Consider the following 16,950-nt stretch of genomic DNA (forward strand, 5'->3'; position numbering starts at 1 on the left):
TTCAAGACGGCCCCTGCCTCCCAATAGGTCGAGTAAGATCCTTATGGTACGTAGAGTACCATGGATAGGGCAAGGTAAAAAAACGCTGAAGGGTGATTGTATATTGGTAAATTTCGATGACCGGGATACAGCTGACTATATTTGCTCATGGCCAAATCAGTTTAACAATGAGGATATTGCAACAATGCGGCTGTCCTTCTTTTATCCTCCTAGGAATCCCTTTGAACTAGACTTTGATAAGAGCAGGGGTGTGGCAGGTACTCAAGACAGAGCAGCCGACAGGTGGGTGCGAGGTCGGCAAACAACCAGAGACGCGTGCCCACTGGACAATTGGAGAGGAATACGGACCGATAACCGGTTTAGCTGCCTGGAATCGGTCGATTGACGCCTCTTATCCACCACCCCCGAGGGCGCCCTTAGTGGAGCTTCTAGTGAGGAAATTAAAAGAGGAATTAGTCCATTAACTGACACCATAGGGCCTTTAATTGAGAGAATAGCCCCTGAAACAGCAGTGAGCTATACTTTCCTTGGATTCACTACAGAAGATGTACCCCGTAGTGAGCTCGTAGGACCTACATATACCGTTCCCGAAAACTCTATGCCCACTCAACATCCGCGATTAAGCCAAGGAAAGACTACAGGAGTTAATCTCCTACAGTCTGACTTAACAGATGCCCACGAGAATCTATTGGTCATGGATCCGATAATAGTCCCCCAGTGTAGCAAACTAGCTTTGTTAACCTGGAACATCGCGGGCCTATCAAATAAAATAACGGATCCTAGTTTTAGAGACTTTATCGACAAGTATGATATTATCTGCTTGCAAGAGTCATGGGAAACTAAAGAGATCCATCTTGATGGGTACCGTACATTTACTACCCCTGCTGTACAGTCCAGGAGGGGCAGACCCTCGGGAGGACTCTGTACGTATATCTCTAATACGGTAACCATGACAATAAAGCTCTTGACAAATGGCGGTCACGTTTTTTACCAGATTTTTTCCCTCGTCATTGGAGGCAATCGACAAATTATCTTGGTGAATTTATATAACAATATTCCCAAGGGAGACCACAAGCATGCACTCGAGGATATAAATAATTTGATCTATTGTGGTACAGACAGAGGCCATAAAGATACGTGTATTATTTTTTCCGGTGATTTTAACTGCCACTTATGCCCACATAGCAGTAAGGATACATGCGGTCTGTTAAATCCTTTGGGCGAAAGTTGCACCCATTTCGAGCACTCAGCGTTAGGTAACTCACTAAATGTTTTAATTCATGATTGGAATTTGGGTTATGCAAACGAGCTTTGTAACCCACAAATCAGTTTTCAACCCACCTTCTTTGGGCATGGACTACACTCCACGATAGACTTCATACTAATCACTAACAGCTATCGTCACAATATCCTCATGTTTAATACAGAGGATGTTGCTATGAGTGATCATTTTCCCATCAGTTTAATCTTTGACATTGGACTGAGGAACGGAAAACTACCAAACACAGTGGAAAATCTTTATGGTCATTCTATTCAAATGGCGAGAAAAAATGGTTACGCAATTAAATGGAAAATGGTTGATTCAGTCAACTTCTTGCATAGCCTAATTTCCAACCAATATTCTAACATCATGATCTGTTTGGCAGATTCTCCAGATCCCAACTTGGTCATTAAAGCTTTCCATTCGATTGCGCTGCAAATATCTAACAATTTGACTGGAACGTCCAGTGAAGGACGAGGAAAAAAGCTCGAGGGCTGGTTTAACTCTGAATGCAGCAAAGCCCATGCAAATCTAAAACAGTGCTTAAAAACCACGCCTAAGAACTACTTAGATATTAGAGCAGCCAGATTAGTTTATAAACTTTCCATACGAAAGCGAAAACAAGAGATTAAGGAGAATGCCTGGACTGCCCTAATAAAGGCGTCCTGTTTGAGAGACAATACTGCATTCTGGAAAGCAGTTAATGCTCCTTTTTTTATAGATAGAAAAACTGATGTGATAGACCTGGCAATTGAACAATCTGCCTGGGTCGATCACTACACTGAACTGTATAAGAAGGATAACCTGTGTAGTCTATTCACTCCTACACAAAGTACATTGAAAAATAGCCTGTCCACCTTAACTACGGGTTTCCCTCTGGATATTTCGTTTTCTGTAACAGAAATGGAGTTAGCCCTAACTGAAAGTTCAAATAACAAAGCTCCGGGCCCGGACGGGATTCCCATAGATCTATTCAAGGAAAACATCTCTTTTTGGGCCCCGCTCCTGACCAACTTATTAAACAGCTATAATAAAAAGGGTTTCCCCTTGACTTGGCAGGAAGCAATAATAGTCCCCATTTTTAAAAAAGGTGACCGCAATGATCCAAAATGTTATAGGCCTATCTCGCTGCTGGATTCGTTGATGAAAGTAGCCGGAAGACTTATCCTAAATAGATTACAGGTATGGGCCAAAGACAGTGACATCCTTTCTAAATTTCAATACGGTTTTAAAGAAGGACTAGGTACAGTCGAACAAGGACTTAATCTAGCTATTATAACTGCAAAATATACGATAGCTAAGAAGGGCAACCTTTTTATGACCTTTGTCGACTTAACTTCAGCCTTTGACTGTTTAAGCCATGAACTTTTGTGGGACACTTTAATCTCATTAGGCATTGATATGAACATTCTGAATTTTATCAAAGAGTTATATCGTGGAGCAGGAGCTAAGGTCCGTTTTGGTAAAAATGGTGAATGCACAAACAAATTTCCTATCATGAAAGGTGTACGCCAGGGTTGCATCCTGGCTCCCTTTCTTTTTAACTTGTATATAAACGGTGTGGCTGAGTTTTTATTGAAGACGAAAGTAGATTATCCCCAGATAAACGGCGAGGCCGTTCCTATTTTATTATACGCTGATGATGCGGTTATCATGGCCAGAACTCAATTAGGGCTCCAAAAAGCGTTAATTAGCTTTTCAACTTTCATGTCATCCAGGGGCCTAAAAATTAATACTGGAAAAACTTTTACCATGAGTTGTTCATCAGCGTCCAAAGTTCCATGTAATACCGTTTTAAACCAGTCTAAGATAGAACTAATAGATTAATTTTCTTATTTAGGGATTTTATTTAACTACAGGGGTTCTTGGACACCAGCAGTCAACGTTAGAAATCTAGCTTTCGCACGCTCACTTGGAGCCTTGAAACAGTTCGCAAACAAATTAGGAGGTAGACCGGTCCGTATCTTAATGGACATCTACAAAGCTAAATGTGTTTCAATCGCTACATACTGGGCCGGCCTTTGGGGTATCGCAGACTGCCGGGTAATTCAAGTAAGGGAAAACATTTTCCTCCGGTATTTGCTAGCAGTCCCCAGGTCTATTTCCACGTATGTGTGCCATAATGAATTGAACATAACTTATATTTCTGATTTGATCAGAATTAGCCCCTTGTTACTGTGGTACAAGATCTGGACCTCATTAGCTACTACTCTAAATAGAACTGTTCTATCTGATTGTATTAACCTCGAAAGAAGTAAAAACATCCCATGGTTAGCATACATTAAGGCTTTTCTAACAAACATGGGCCTACCACATCATTTTAATAATCCAAGTTTATTATCCACGTTTTCAAGAAAGGATTTTAAAGATCGATGTCTTACTTTCCTAGAAAACAGTCGGTGGACTAAAGAGAGCATGAAAAAATCTGTTTCACACCATCAGTTACTCCTTCAGGGCTTTGGTCTACAGTTTTATCTATCACCTGATTATACCTGTTATGATAGAATGTTACTGGCCCGTTTGAGAACTGATTGTTATTATAGGCTAATCACATTCCCTGAAACAAATAATTGGTCTCCCCATTTAATCAAATGTCCATGCGATGATATTTCTGAGCAATCATCTATTCATAGTCTTTTGTTCTGTAAATTCTATGCGTGGGGCAGAAAGAGACATTTGATACCTTTATTGAAAATTTGGGGTCTAAGGCAGTGTAGACCAGCCTTTGTAAAACTGCTTATGCTTGAAGATGAAATGACTGTTAAGGCTGTATCTAAATTTCTGAAATATGTAATCAGATGCAGATCTTCTATTTCCTAGTACCCCTTGATTTTATAAGTCTGTTTTATTAAGATGTAATTAATTGGATTTACTTGTACATTCTTTTTAACATGTGATTGTTTCTTTTGTGCTTTTATGGTTTTTAATGAAATCGAATAAAGCTATCTTTGACTTGACTTGACTTGACTTGACTGATTAAAAGATTAACCTAATGCAAATTATTAGTGAACATATTATGGGGATGTAAAAAGTACAATTGACATAGTGTGAGAATCTATCTCTGTTAATGCAGTAACATTCTGTCAAAATAATTGAAGGGTATCTCTTAGAATGAGTCTTCACCCCTCATTCACCAAATCTTTTATACTAGTTGTTTCTGTAAATGTATCTTTTGGTAAGTAAAAGACACTAGTTAAGTAATAAAACCTGTATTGATGTCTCTACATCACCCCAGGTAGAGTTCAGATTATGACTGCATTGGTCCTCAAATGCTCTCTTTTTTTCAGATTACATTGTTTTGGGTTTTTTATTTTTCGAGTTTGTGCATCCTGTCATGGCTTGATTACAACAAAGCTGATGGAAGTACAAGCAAGCTCAGTTTGACCTGCCACCTAGGTAAAAGTCTGGTGTGTTGGGACTCAGGTTCTCTGGAGCACAAACACTTCCTTCGAAGGTTCAGAATCCTATGGCTGACAAGAAGAAAAAAACGTAATCTGCAGGCTAATGTGCAGATCTAGATTCCGAGTTATCAAATTGGGGTCCTCAGGGATTTATGCAAGCATATGGAATGCTGACTAACAAGGGAGATTGCCATTGAGGTGAACATACACAATGAACATACACAATGCTAGGAAAACACAAATTTGGATTTTCTTTGGGGCAATTCACAAATAGACCCTTTTCTAATTGTATTTCTAACCTAGGTGTGCCAAAAGAGGCCCCCATAACACAAAGGGTGCAGAAAAAGAGGCTTCCCCACTATGAGAAATACTTTAGTTGTGCAGAAATTAATAAGCCACTGCAAGTGTCTGCCAAAGTGAAATCTGTGGACAGTCTGTCATGTAATCAAGCTTCGAGAGTATGTTCATTTGAGGAATACCCACTGAAATCTATAATTGTCACATCAACTGCCACTGAATTTTAAATTCTTTGCAAATCCTGTGTGTATTTCTGTGACTCATATATTTCCTACTGGCGAATGTAAACTATTAAGCCCCAATAGTGGGAAGAGAAAAGTAACTAAAGCAGCACTTCTTAACCTGTATTCGGTGGTCCCCTGGAGTTTCACGACACCCGCACAACCATATGACCCCGAATCGTTATTTTCCATAAGTAATCCTAAATATTTCAGAAGTACTTTTAGTCAGACTGATTGTTACTTTAGGATGGAGAGTTTGAATGCACATCAACACTGCACATTCTCACACACTCCATCCAAAATTATCACTCAACTGTTGACTAACAGCATTTGAAATGTTAATCATTTCCAAGCAAACCATAAGCGTCAGCCCATGTAGGGAGCTGATGTTGCAACCTATGCATGTATACAGGTATACCGAGACTCCATAGCAGGTAAAGCTGAGAAGGCCCTTGCAGACTGCATCTTCTCCCATTCACTGCTTTAAATCAGCAGCCACTTTCATACTCTAAGCACCTTCACTTCTTGTATGGGAAGAGCATGCTTACACTTCTAGCCAGATGAAAAATACTTCCACAAGCAGCTCGATTCCTAAAGTGTGCTAGTGTGCTAAGTTCATGCAGAGACAGGCACATTGGCCACATGGCAATGAGAAGAAGGTAGTACATGCGTTTTCATTCAAGAAGATACTGCATGACAAACTTTGGATTATGGTACATTGGACAGTAGACCTGTCACAATTTCTTTTCAGTTTTCAGAAGAATGAGGAACGTTTTCAGTCCTTGGACTATTAAAACATATGGGTCACTTGGGAAGTATTGTATACAATGTGAACATAGAAAACACTGTGAATAAATAGATTTGTAATTGGTAAGTATCCAAAAAAGACCATGGATATCTGGTTTACATTCAAGCAGAAAAACCCTCAGGGCATCTATGAAGTCACATTATACTAGAACAAAGTGATATAATTCAGAAGAAGAGGAAATGTTGCAAATACGAAATTGAATCATGGATTTCCTGTGTGCAGGTTCAAGATACGAACAGCAGCTGCTGTGCATGCTTGGTATGAACCTTTATCAGATGAGGCCATGAAACCTTCTATAGTATGAAGACACTTTGAAGCGAGCATAAACAACATACTACCAAAAAATAATAATAATGAGCTAGGGCTCCAACAAAGTAGAAAACTAATTAAGAAGACTGGTTATTGCATTGGAAATGCTACAAAAGGGCCTATAAAGTTCCCATGCTTATAGGGAAACCTGAAAAACCCCGTACAATAAGTGAAGGACGAAAAATACCTCTAACTCAAGCCACAGTTAGTGCAGTGGTTGGAGAAAAAGCAGCAAAAGATTTGAATTGGGTGGAATTACCTTACGAAATTATTAAAATAAGAAATTGACAAAATGTCAAATAATATTAAGTAACAGGTGATTGAAAGAATAAAAAAAACTCTACATTATAGCCTCAAGTGAATGGAGTAAATCTCATTTACTGTCTTATGTTAGATAAGAGTTTGAGGGGAAAATTATTGAAGATGTATTGTTCTAATGCAATTTATGCATGCCACTGCTGAAGAGGTGTACAACATTAAGACTAATATTCTTACATCAAATGCAGTTCAGTGGTTCAAATGTGCGTAGGTGTCTCAGAGACTAACTGGACTCATTGCAAGAATGAGAAAAATAGCCCTTTGGTTACAAGGCACCTTTATTTCATTAATCAAGAATGTTTAGGCACTAAGAAGATGCCACAAAAATTGTAAAAGGTCTTGAAGGAATTGGTTAAATTGTACATTTTATCAACTCAGGGTCACTAAATTGAAGTTTTTTTGAGCAGCTCTGTCACTCTATCAATACTAATCATCCGCAACTCTTCCTGTGTACAGAGGTCTGATGGCTGTCTTGGCTGTTGTCTCTGCATTTTGAATTAAGAAAGGAAATCATGATCTGGAATCCTAAGTGACTACTCTTGATAAGTATAAGAGTATGTGTACCTTTTGGCTATTGGTCAAAGATCGCAATTCTTTCAATCATCACACAAACTGATATCTGCACTATCATAACCCACTCCACACTGAATCTGTTTGAAGCACTTGTCGTGAAACAACTTGATATCAAAAATATTTATACTTTAATAATCATTGTGAATTCATCAAAAGATCCTTTATAAAAACATGCACAATTTAAAACAATAAAATCACAGAAATTATTTTTCCAGTTATACAGAAAAAAAAAAATCTTTCATCACACAGAAAGGAGAATATTAATGGACAGACAGTGTGTCATACATAAGTTAATTTGGTTTGGGCAGACACAGTGTCAGACATAAGTCACTGATCCCTGACTCTCCCTGACTCTACCAAATTCAACATATTCCCCAATTAGACACCATTAAAGTCATTGATGACATATTGATTGAGGAGGAACTTCGACGCGCAAATAAAGGGTTTATCATGGACTGTATCAAACTGGTACTTACAAAAAACATGTTTCTATTCAAGGAGGATCTTTACTTACAATGTAAAGGTACCAGCATGGGAGCGACCTGTGCTCCCAGCTTGGCATGCCTCTATGTAGGCAGATTTGAGGATAGACATATCTTCAATGAGGCGGCGCCCTTCTTTGAGAACATCTGTTTGTGGCGCCGCTTCATTGATGATATCTTTTTCATCTGGGAAGGCGACGAATCAACTTTGGTCGAATTTTTGGAGTGGCTAAACCTGGGTGACACGAATCTTAGATTCACAGCTAATTACAGCAACAGTGCAGTGAATTTTTTAGATGTCACAATTAAGATCAATGCAGGACTCCTAGAAGTAGAGTTATTTTCTAAACCTACAGATAAGAATACATTGCTTCATTACACAAGTTATCACCCCCAAACCCAGAGGGATAATATCCCATTTGGGCAGTTTCTACGATTGAGGAGAAACTGCTCAAATTTGGATGACTTTTATAAACATGCAGCAGTACTCAAAAGCAAGTTATCAGATAGGGGCTACCCCAAAAAATTGATCAAGAGGTCATTGAAGCGGGCTCGCTTCTATGACCGGGAGAGCATGTTAAACCCGAACAATGAAGACAAAGAGAGGAAAAAAAAGGACACTGAGAACAGAATTGTGTTTGTTACCCAATTTTCAAATATAAGTAACAAACTCAAGAATATAGTTCATTCCAATTGGTGTATTCTTAATGAAGGGAATGAGATCAAGTTACCCAAACCATTGTTTGCGTTTAAACGAAACGATAACATACGGAAAAACCTAGTAAGGACATACAGGGAGGAAGATCCTCGAATACAGAAAACCATTGAGGGAAAAATAGCAGTGGGAAACTACAAATGTGGCAATTGTTCGATATGTGACAATTGTGTGGTTACTAAAGCTTTGACACACAATGGATATACAATGACCTCCAAACATCTAAACAATTGCAGAACTAAAAATGTGATCTATCTCCTACGCTGCCCATGTGGTTTAGTATATGTGGGCGAAACAGGGAGAGAATTGAGATTAAGACTACTGGAACATAGATCAGCTGTAAAAACTAAAACTCAACGCCCCCTTAGTTGATCATTTTAACCTAATGAACCATAAACACACTGAGTTTGAATGGTTCATTATAGAAAGGATAACGACAAATAGGAGAGGAGGAAACTCTGAAACAAAAAGGAAAAATAGAGAACAGTGGTACATTTTTACTCTTAACACTGTACAAAAGGGACTAAATTCCAAAGAAGACTGGATGAAACTAGTGGCATAACTCCCGCATGAAGGACAATTATCAGGAATAAGTACTAAAAAATGCTTTTAAAATGAAGGGACAAAAAAATGAAAATCATTCACTATGATACAGAATGGGGATTTGCACACTATCTGGAAGTAGTCCCATACCAAATAGAATTTATCAATACAGATAATTTCTTTTCCCAACTCAAGATGGAGGAACGGTTTACTAGTTCCCGTCCGCCCCTATATTTCTTATAAAAAAGCCCTTTTGAGATAAACTACGTGTATCTAGAAAAACCTGCCCACGTTGAAATCAATAGGTTAACACAGGTCATAACAGTGTCCACTTTGACACGATTGGTATGACACTTTGAATTTTCGTTGAATATTCGGTGGAATGGCTGTTTATTTTATTTTCTCCCCATCCCAAAATGGCGCACGGTACGCGCGTAACGTCGACATAGTGACGTGTACACAGCGATACGTCACACGCTTTCACTTGATATATGGGTAAGACCCATACAGTGTCGGTTTATACCGGGAGAAAGAGCCGTGAACGGAGGGATTTACATGCGTCGACGATAAGCGGTAAGCCAACAAGAAGCAGGGTCCATTGAAACTCTATATTATGGAGAAGTAAATCAGCTTAACATAGATGCTGAATATAAATGTACACGTTTAGAGTATGCGAAGGCATAAATAAACGGGGAATGGTGGCTTTACGGAACCACATATATAAGAGTCATGGTCTAATGGGTTTCCGTTTTGTAAAGAGACAGGGGGACCTCTGAGTGCAAAGATAACCTAATAGCTTCAGGGTCAAGACATTTTTTACCTAATCGGCATCTCCGGGAGCGAGAAGACGGGTTTATAACCACTATAGCACCAAGGGAACTTGATATTCCCCGGTCTAAACACCCTGAATTTAATTGTTTGAATTGTTCTCTTTGGAAACGATAGAGTTGGTCTAGAACCCTTGAGGTATAACACATTTTAGGAATTGAAACATTAGGAGTACATTGAAAGTAAAAACATGTCGATATGTTAAGGAAAGGTACGTGAAATATATCTTGATAGATACCCTCGGCCTTATGGAATCCAGCAACTTACTGAAATGGGGGAATATTAAACGAAGCCAAATGATTTAGTATTTTTGATAAACAGCGGAATTACGAGTATTGACGTTTAGGGCAATATAATATAAATAGATATAACAGACAGAATAATACATCAAAATGAGGGGAATGTAAAAAAACTATGATTTGTATATGTATTCTTATTATAGACACAGACTACCAAGGGAGTGAACCAATCAGATATTCACCCCTAGATACAACAAGAAAACGTGATATACAGATTTACACCTACAGGGAATATACTTGCTTCAGAACTAAGAGGTGAGCCCTATGTGGTAATATAAAAAAAACACCCCTTGAATCACTAAAAGTATTCGAGTGGGTTATGATAGTGCAGATATCAGTTTGTGTGATGATTGAAAGAATTGCGATCTTTGACCAATAGCCAAAAGGTACACATACTCTTATACTTGTATTACTGGGTGCTCCAGCCTTTTGGTTTTGAGAGCCCCCTCTCCTTGTTTCAAGGTCTTAAGCACTACTCTTGATAAGCCATGCTAGGGTGTATGTCAGACATTGTCACTCATTTAAATGCATTCAACTTGAGCATGCAAGAAGGAAGCATCACAATTGTTTCAAAGACAAGATTGAGGCGATGGTCAAAAAGCTAGAATTGTAGGCTCCATTCTTTCAACCATAAAACTTTTTTTGAATCTGCAAATGAAGAATTATCAAAGGAAGTCTTGACATTTTTTATCTAGCGTCTACAAGATATGGAAACTGTTTTTCACGATTACCTTCCACCTCCAGTTAAAAGTAAAAATTGGATTAAAGATTCTTTTAATGTACAAATGCGCAGGACGGACAGCAGAGAATGAAAATGGATTGAGTGAAATTTTAAGTCCTAGTGCACTAAAACATCTATTCAATGCAAATTCTCTGGTGAATGTTTGGCTGCTTACATATAAATATTGAATTATTGTAATAGACACTAATGGTTTTACTTCCATTCGCCACCACCCGTCTATGCGAAAAAGCTTTCTCTTCTATTATTTACCTAACAAAAACTGCTTAAGAAATGTAGAATCTGACCTCAGAGTTCAACTGTCTGAGTTAAAAACAATTATTAAAATGCCACTAAGATGGAGCACTGACTTTCCTTTTAAAATTGAAATTCAGATTTTAGTATTTTCTAGTTGTGAATTAATGCTATATTGTGTAAATTGTGTATTTGTTTGATGTGTTATTTTGACTGACCTGTGTCATTTTAAGGTAAGTGGAAACCTTACGTTTAGTAAATACCATCCTATATTATATGTCATTGTCACATGCATTCTTTTTTCAAATCCTCAGTTGGAAAATCTAATGTTGGACAAAGATGGTCACATAAAAATAACAGATTTTGGACTTTGCAAAGAAGGAATCACGGATGCCGCTACAATGAAGACATTCTGTGGTACACCTGAATATCTGGCGCCTGAGGTAAGATGAAGCATAAGAATATTTTCTAAGAATTGCACCATTTCATCTTTTTTAGTTTGTCTATATCACTACTTGGGGCCTGATACACAAAGGTAAACTTACAAGTTTGTGTAAGTTTACTATCTTTCTCGTATTCAAAAGCTCTGAGTTAATAGTAAGTTTATGAGTGCAGAGGCTCCAAAGTCGGGGCGGAGATCTCTCATAGAAAATGATTGGTCTGTCATGAAGTAGGTACAGTCTTGAGCGAAGCAAGGCTCTGTCCGAGGAGGAGGCACCATTGGGAAGTCGCTGGCCGAGGTCTCAGTGAAAAATCTTTACCTTCTGACTTAGATAATTTTTGGGAAGTTTGATTTCTCCAACAGGACGAAGCTGCAGGTTGTAGCAGAAGAGGGCTTCACGAGGCTCTATACCTTTGCCAGAAGGCCCCAATAAACAGAATTTGCTGCTGCAGAGAAGAATGTAACTGGAGCTACCGCGGAGTCGGGCCGACTGGCGATGCACTTCTGGACAATCAGCTGGCATGCAGGTCCCATTCTTTTAGCGGTTATCCAGGAAGAGTTTCTTGTGCAAGTCCCATCTTTTAGGTTTAGGTTAGAGCATTACCACCAACACCACTTCCAAGGGTCCAGGACCAGGTGGGCACCACTTGGTGGGGGGGATAGGACACACCCCAGTAGAAGTCAGCAACACGGTTCAAGGCCTCTGGAGCTGTCCATGTAGCTCACTCAGGTCAGCCATCTAGCCATTGGCGTTGCTCTGGTGGTCCTGTGTTCAAGGAGCAGGTCCAGTCCTCCAGCTTCAGATAGCAGGGCATCAAGACAGTCCATAAATCAGCAGGGCCTTCTCTCTGGCCCAGGAGTGCACTGAAGAGTGGTTGTGGGGGTCCAATATTTATATCTCATGCCAAATGTGTGGGGGGGGGTGCTATACTATGCCCACATCTGGTTCTGGAAAGTTTTTCCACTCCCCTGTCGAGGGTCCAAACTGTCTGGTGTGACAATGGGCTGGAGTCAGGTTCCTTTGTTTGGGCTGGAGGCAAGCCCTTTGAAGTGCAAGTGGGCCAGAACACAGCTCTGCCCCAGCCATTGGCAGGATGGCCCATCACCTAGTCACCTTTGTGTCACTACCTAGGAGGAATACACTAACCCCATCAGCTGAGCCTTTCTTAGCTATGTGACTCAGGATACTGGCAGAAAGCACAAATGGCTAGGGCAAGAAAATGCCAATGTTCTAAAAGTGGAATTTTAAGAATTGTGACTTTAAATCCGACTTTACTATTACAAAGTATTTTAAATTACAATTCATTTGAGTCTAAACAGCATATCTCTATCTGCTCCCAATCCAAAGTTAACACTTATTAAATGCAATCAGGTAACCCAGTGTCAGCAAATGTGAGTGATAGACCTTACAGTAGTGAAAAATTACATTAGGAGATTTTCACCATCAGGAGATATAAAACATAAACCAACACGTCCTCCAATTCAAATACAATGCATCCTGCCTTGTGAGCCCTTAGGGCCTACCTTAGGGGTGACTTATATGTAATAAAAAGAAAGATTTAGGCCTGGCTAAATGTGTATTTTGCGAAGTGGAAATGGCATATTAAAACTGCACTACAGGCTGCAGTAGAAGGCCTGAGACATGTTTAAAAGGCTACTTCAGTGAGTGGCACAGTGAGTGCTGCAGGCCCACTAGTAGTATTTAATTTACAGGTCCTGGGTACATGTAGTACCATATACTAGGAGCCTACAAGTAAATTAAAGGAGCTAATCAGGTGTAGGCCAGTTTTACCTTATTTTAGAGAGAGAGCACATGCACTTTAGCACTGGTATGCAGTGGTAAATGCACAGAATCCTAAAGCCAACAAAAATGAATTCAGCAAAAAAAGAGAAGTGAAAGCTAAAAGTTTGGGGATGTACCTTACTAAGGATGTCAGGTATTTTCAATGAGCTTTTACATGCGTGCCAACATGTTTAAGTTTACATTTTACATTTGATACAATGCAGATTAGAAAAAACTAACTTTATTAAAAAACAATACAAACTAAACTGTATGTACATTTCTTCGACCATTAATGGAGCTAATCATGCAAAGTAAACATAAGATCATAGAGAAATTGGCAAATCCTAAAATCGCATAGCTGAAAAAGACCCAGCACTCATCTTCAAAGCAGTATACAATAGGTGAATACATTACATAAATTAAGGTCAGCACCTCAAGTTCATTATCTAACAGTCCACAGTTAAGAACCTCTTCTTTTGACGCTAGCAATCATATTAAAACGTGCATATTAAAAACAATCAAAAGGCCTAGCAAAAGGAATTCTTTTGTGTACTGGCCTCCGCTGCTCAATCAGCTCCTAGCTTTGCTAGTAATACATATTCTATCATACTCTAAAACTTCTCAGTATAAGGTGCAAAGATGTTCTATCTGCCTGCCAAGTCCACCCTGAGCTCTAAATTCCAAATTCATTAGTGGCCTTCTCAAAACATTAAATCATTCTGTCTGCCAGCTCCCAGATTCATTAAGACCCTTGTCACCACCTTAGAGTATCATCACTACAATCCCTAACTCATGTGGCTGTTATTAACTAGCATCCAACGATCAATCAACTCCTGATGTTACTAAGAATAAGGTGTCCTAAGTATAATGTGCATGTTGTTCTATTTAGATGTTGTACTATCTCCAAACTAAAGTGCAAGATGTGTTTGTCATTATCACATGTTAGCACGTTCTCAAATGGTGTGAGTGACCTCATTGCCCCTTGAAAGGCAATGCGGCTCAAGAGCCAGTGTCAGACTCGAAAGTAGTGAACACACTCCCACTCCCCTAGGCCAAACTCTGAATTACTTATCGAAGGACTACACCTCTCTGAAGTGGAACAAAATCCTTTGGGTTGTACATCCTCCCTGTTGGAACGCCAGTCTGTCGTCTCCAGGGTGAAGTCTCTGTTTCCATTGAAGGGGGTGGGGGTGAAGAGATAGTATGACAATCCCTTAATAAAAGCCTGACTATCCTAAACTTGAAGCATGTCTCTAGTCAGTGGGGAAATGTGTAGCCTGCCATCCCTGAGAATTCCAGGGGGTGTCCGAAAGTGCCCCCCGCTCAGGGTATGGTCTTCATACACCAGCCCTTCCCTGTCTCCCTCCTAGTTCTGTAGGAACTGCAGTTTGGCCCGTGTTGTAATAAGGAGGAAGTTAAGGGGGTTTGTTTTAATAGAGAGAATTATGATAACACTAGGTGGCAGAAAGTTTGTGGATCTTTGAAGATTCCAATGCTTTCCCTCACAGAAGTGTGAAAACTGTGTGCTTTTAGGGGAAGTTTGTGGTTTGCAGAGCATTGTGGGTAAGAAAACATTGTGGGCTCCACACCACCCTGGATTCTCCTAAGTTTTTAATGGAAAAAATGTCTGGGTTTGGTAGGTTTCCCTGGATGGCTGCAGAGCCTGGGCCCAAATACTGGACCTAGCTCCATTAACAAAACAGGTCATTTTTTGACAGGAAATACAGATGTGTACAAGTAGCATTTTGGGGCTTTTTTGTATTGCTGGTGCAATGCAGAGCCGCACAAGTCATGTAGATTTTTTATTGGGAGAGGTGTGGGAAAGCTGCGTGGTAGGAATTTTGTGGATCTCCTCAGATTTCGGAAGTTTCCCTCACAGAAATATGAGGAAAATGTGTTATTGTAAGGAATGTTTCAGGTTTGTAGGTCATTATGGGTAAGAAAACATTGTGGGATCCATAAAAGGCACACCACCCTGGACTCTCCTAGGTAGTATCTAGTTTTCAAAAATGCCTGGGTTTGGTAGGACTCACTCGGTGGCGGTCAAGCCTGGACCCGAATAGTACAGCCACTCAGCATGACAAGTGAGAAGAAATTTCGGATTACCTCCACTCTGCCGTTCTATATGTCAAAACTACCGTCAAAAGAATCCATGTTTCCTCTTGCTTTCCAGGGGCATGGGGATGCACTGCGCCCAATGTGGGCAGAAATACATTAGTGGTGGGTATAGGCCCATTGCGGGGTGGCCCACTCACACCACATATTGTTTTCCTAAAATTAAAATATCCATGGTGTCTAACAGGCTTTTTGTCTCCCTCCAGCCCCCATGGCAGAAGTGTATTAAACCCCTAATCTGCCATCTGGGGCAAATTTGGGATAAACTCACCCATTCTGCCCCCTGGGTCAGAAAGATTGTTGCACCTGTTTTGGGGTGGGGCCACAGCCTGATGCCTGGGTGGGGTCACCCTTACTTTTTTTCTGACCATTTTGCCCTGGTGTATAGTGGGCTTTCCTCCCTCCCACTGGGGGGCATATTTGGAGTAAACCTCCCCATTCTGCTTTGTGGAGTTGCAGAAATACTGTTGAGCTCGTTCTGGGATAGAGACCTAGCCCAATTCCTGTGGGGCCATCCCTACTTTGTTTTACCCTGGTGTTTACCTTTCTGCTTTCCACCTGGGAAGATTGGTTGTAAATACCCTCTGCCCCTTCCTCCAAACCGGGGGAGCAGGTTAGCGGTAAATACCCCTAATCCACCTGTAAGGCAGAAAGACTGTTATGCCTTGGGTTGTGGGGGAGCACTGGCCCTTCTCCATGGCGGAGCCGCTTCCCACCCAAACAAAACTGTAAAAGCTCCACTCCCTGGGGTCTAGTGGGCTTTCTGCCCTTCCACCCTGAGGGTCAGATTGGGGGTAAACACCCCCTATCCACCCACAAGGTGGGGCAAAACAAATGTTTTGCCTGGGGGTTGGGGAGCAGAGGTCCATGGCCCTTCCACAACCGTGGTCTATGAGAGATCCCTGGTGTCTAATGGAGTGGATCCTTCTTTGGATACTGAGTGCCCAGTATGATCCCCAAAGGGAGAGCGAGCGCTGGAGGGAGACATTGTTACCTTCCCTACACTGCCTATCTATCCTGTATCAGTAAGTGCTCAAGACAGAGTTATGCCCCCACCCAGTACTGATCAAAAGTGAAATTACATCCTATCATTAGTGCAGTCTGATTTCACTTTTGTTTTGCTCTGGCATTAAAGCAAAGCAAAAAAACAATCAAAACCGTGACATAATGGAAGCTGTTCCCTCATGTTCCAACTTTGACTTTGCTAAAAAAAAAAAAAAAAAAAAAAGAATGCTTCTGAATTTTAAAACAGAAATACTTTCTTCTTCAATGCTAGGACGACTCACTGACATCCTCAGCACTATAGAGGTTAATTGTAATAAATTATGATGACTTAAAAAAAAATGGAGCACTTGATCTTGGAGGTGGTTGACCTCAAAGTAGCTTTTTAGTTGTGAGCATGCCTATCCTACAGGAACACTGTACATTTGGTGCGTTAATTATCACCTCTACATTCAGGTAATTGTTAGAGACGAAGCTAGGCCTAGAAGATAAACTTGTCAGTGTTTCCCATTTAGTGTTGGGGTGCGCCATGGATGTACAGTGCCCAGCCACTTCATTTATTAAGTTATTATATATTAAT

At 40.2% G+C, this 16,950-nt stretch overlaps 1 protein-coding gene across 1 annotated transcript in view; it reads left to right on the forward strand.

The window, feature by feature from the left end:
* The window catches only part of AKT3 (AKT serine/threonine kinase 3), a 740,092-nt gene that overhangs the window by 579,197 nt on the left and 143,945 nt on the right, over nucleotides 1-16,950 (forward strand). The window contains exon 10 of the mRNA XM_085611402.1: nucleotides 11,343-11,471. Within this exon, the coding sequence (XP_085467528.1) occupies nucleotides 11,343-11,471 (129 nt within the window). The remainder of the gene's footprint in view (nucleotides 1-11,342; nucleotides 11,472-16,950) is intronic.

This window comes from Triturus cristatus, chromosome 6 (assembly GCF_964204655.1).
Source record: "Triturus cristatus chromosome 6, aTriCri1.1, whole genome shotgun sequence".
Lineage (NCBI taxonomy): Eukaryota > Metazoa > Chordata > Amphibia > Caudata > Salamandridae > Triturus > Triturus cristatus.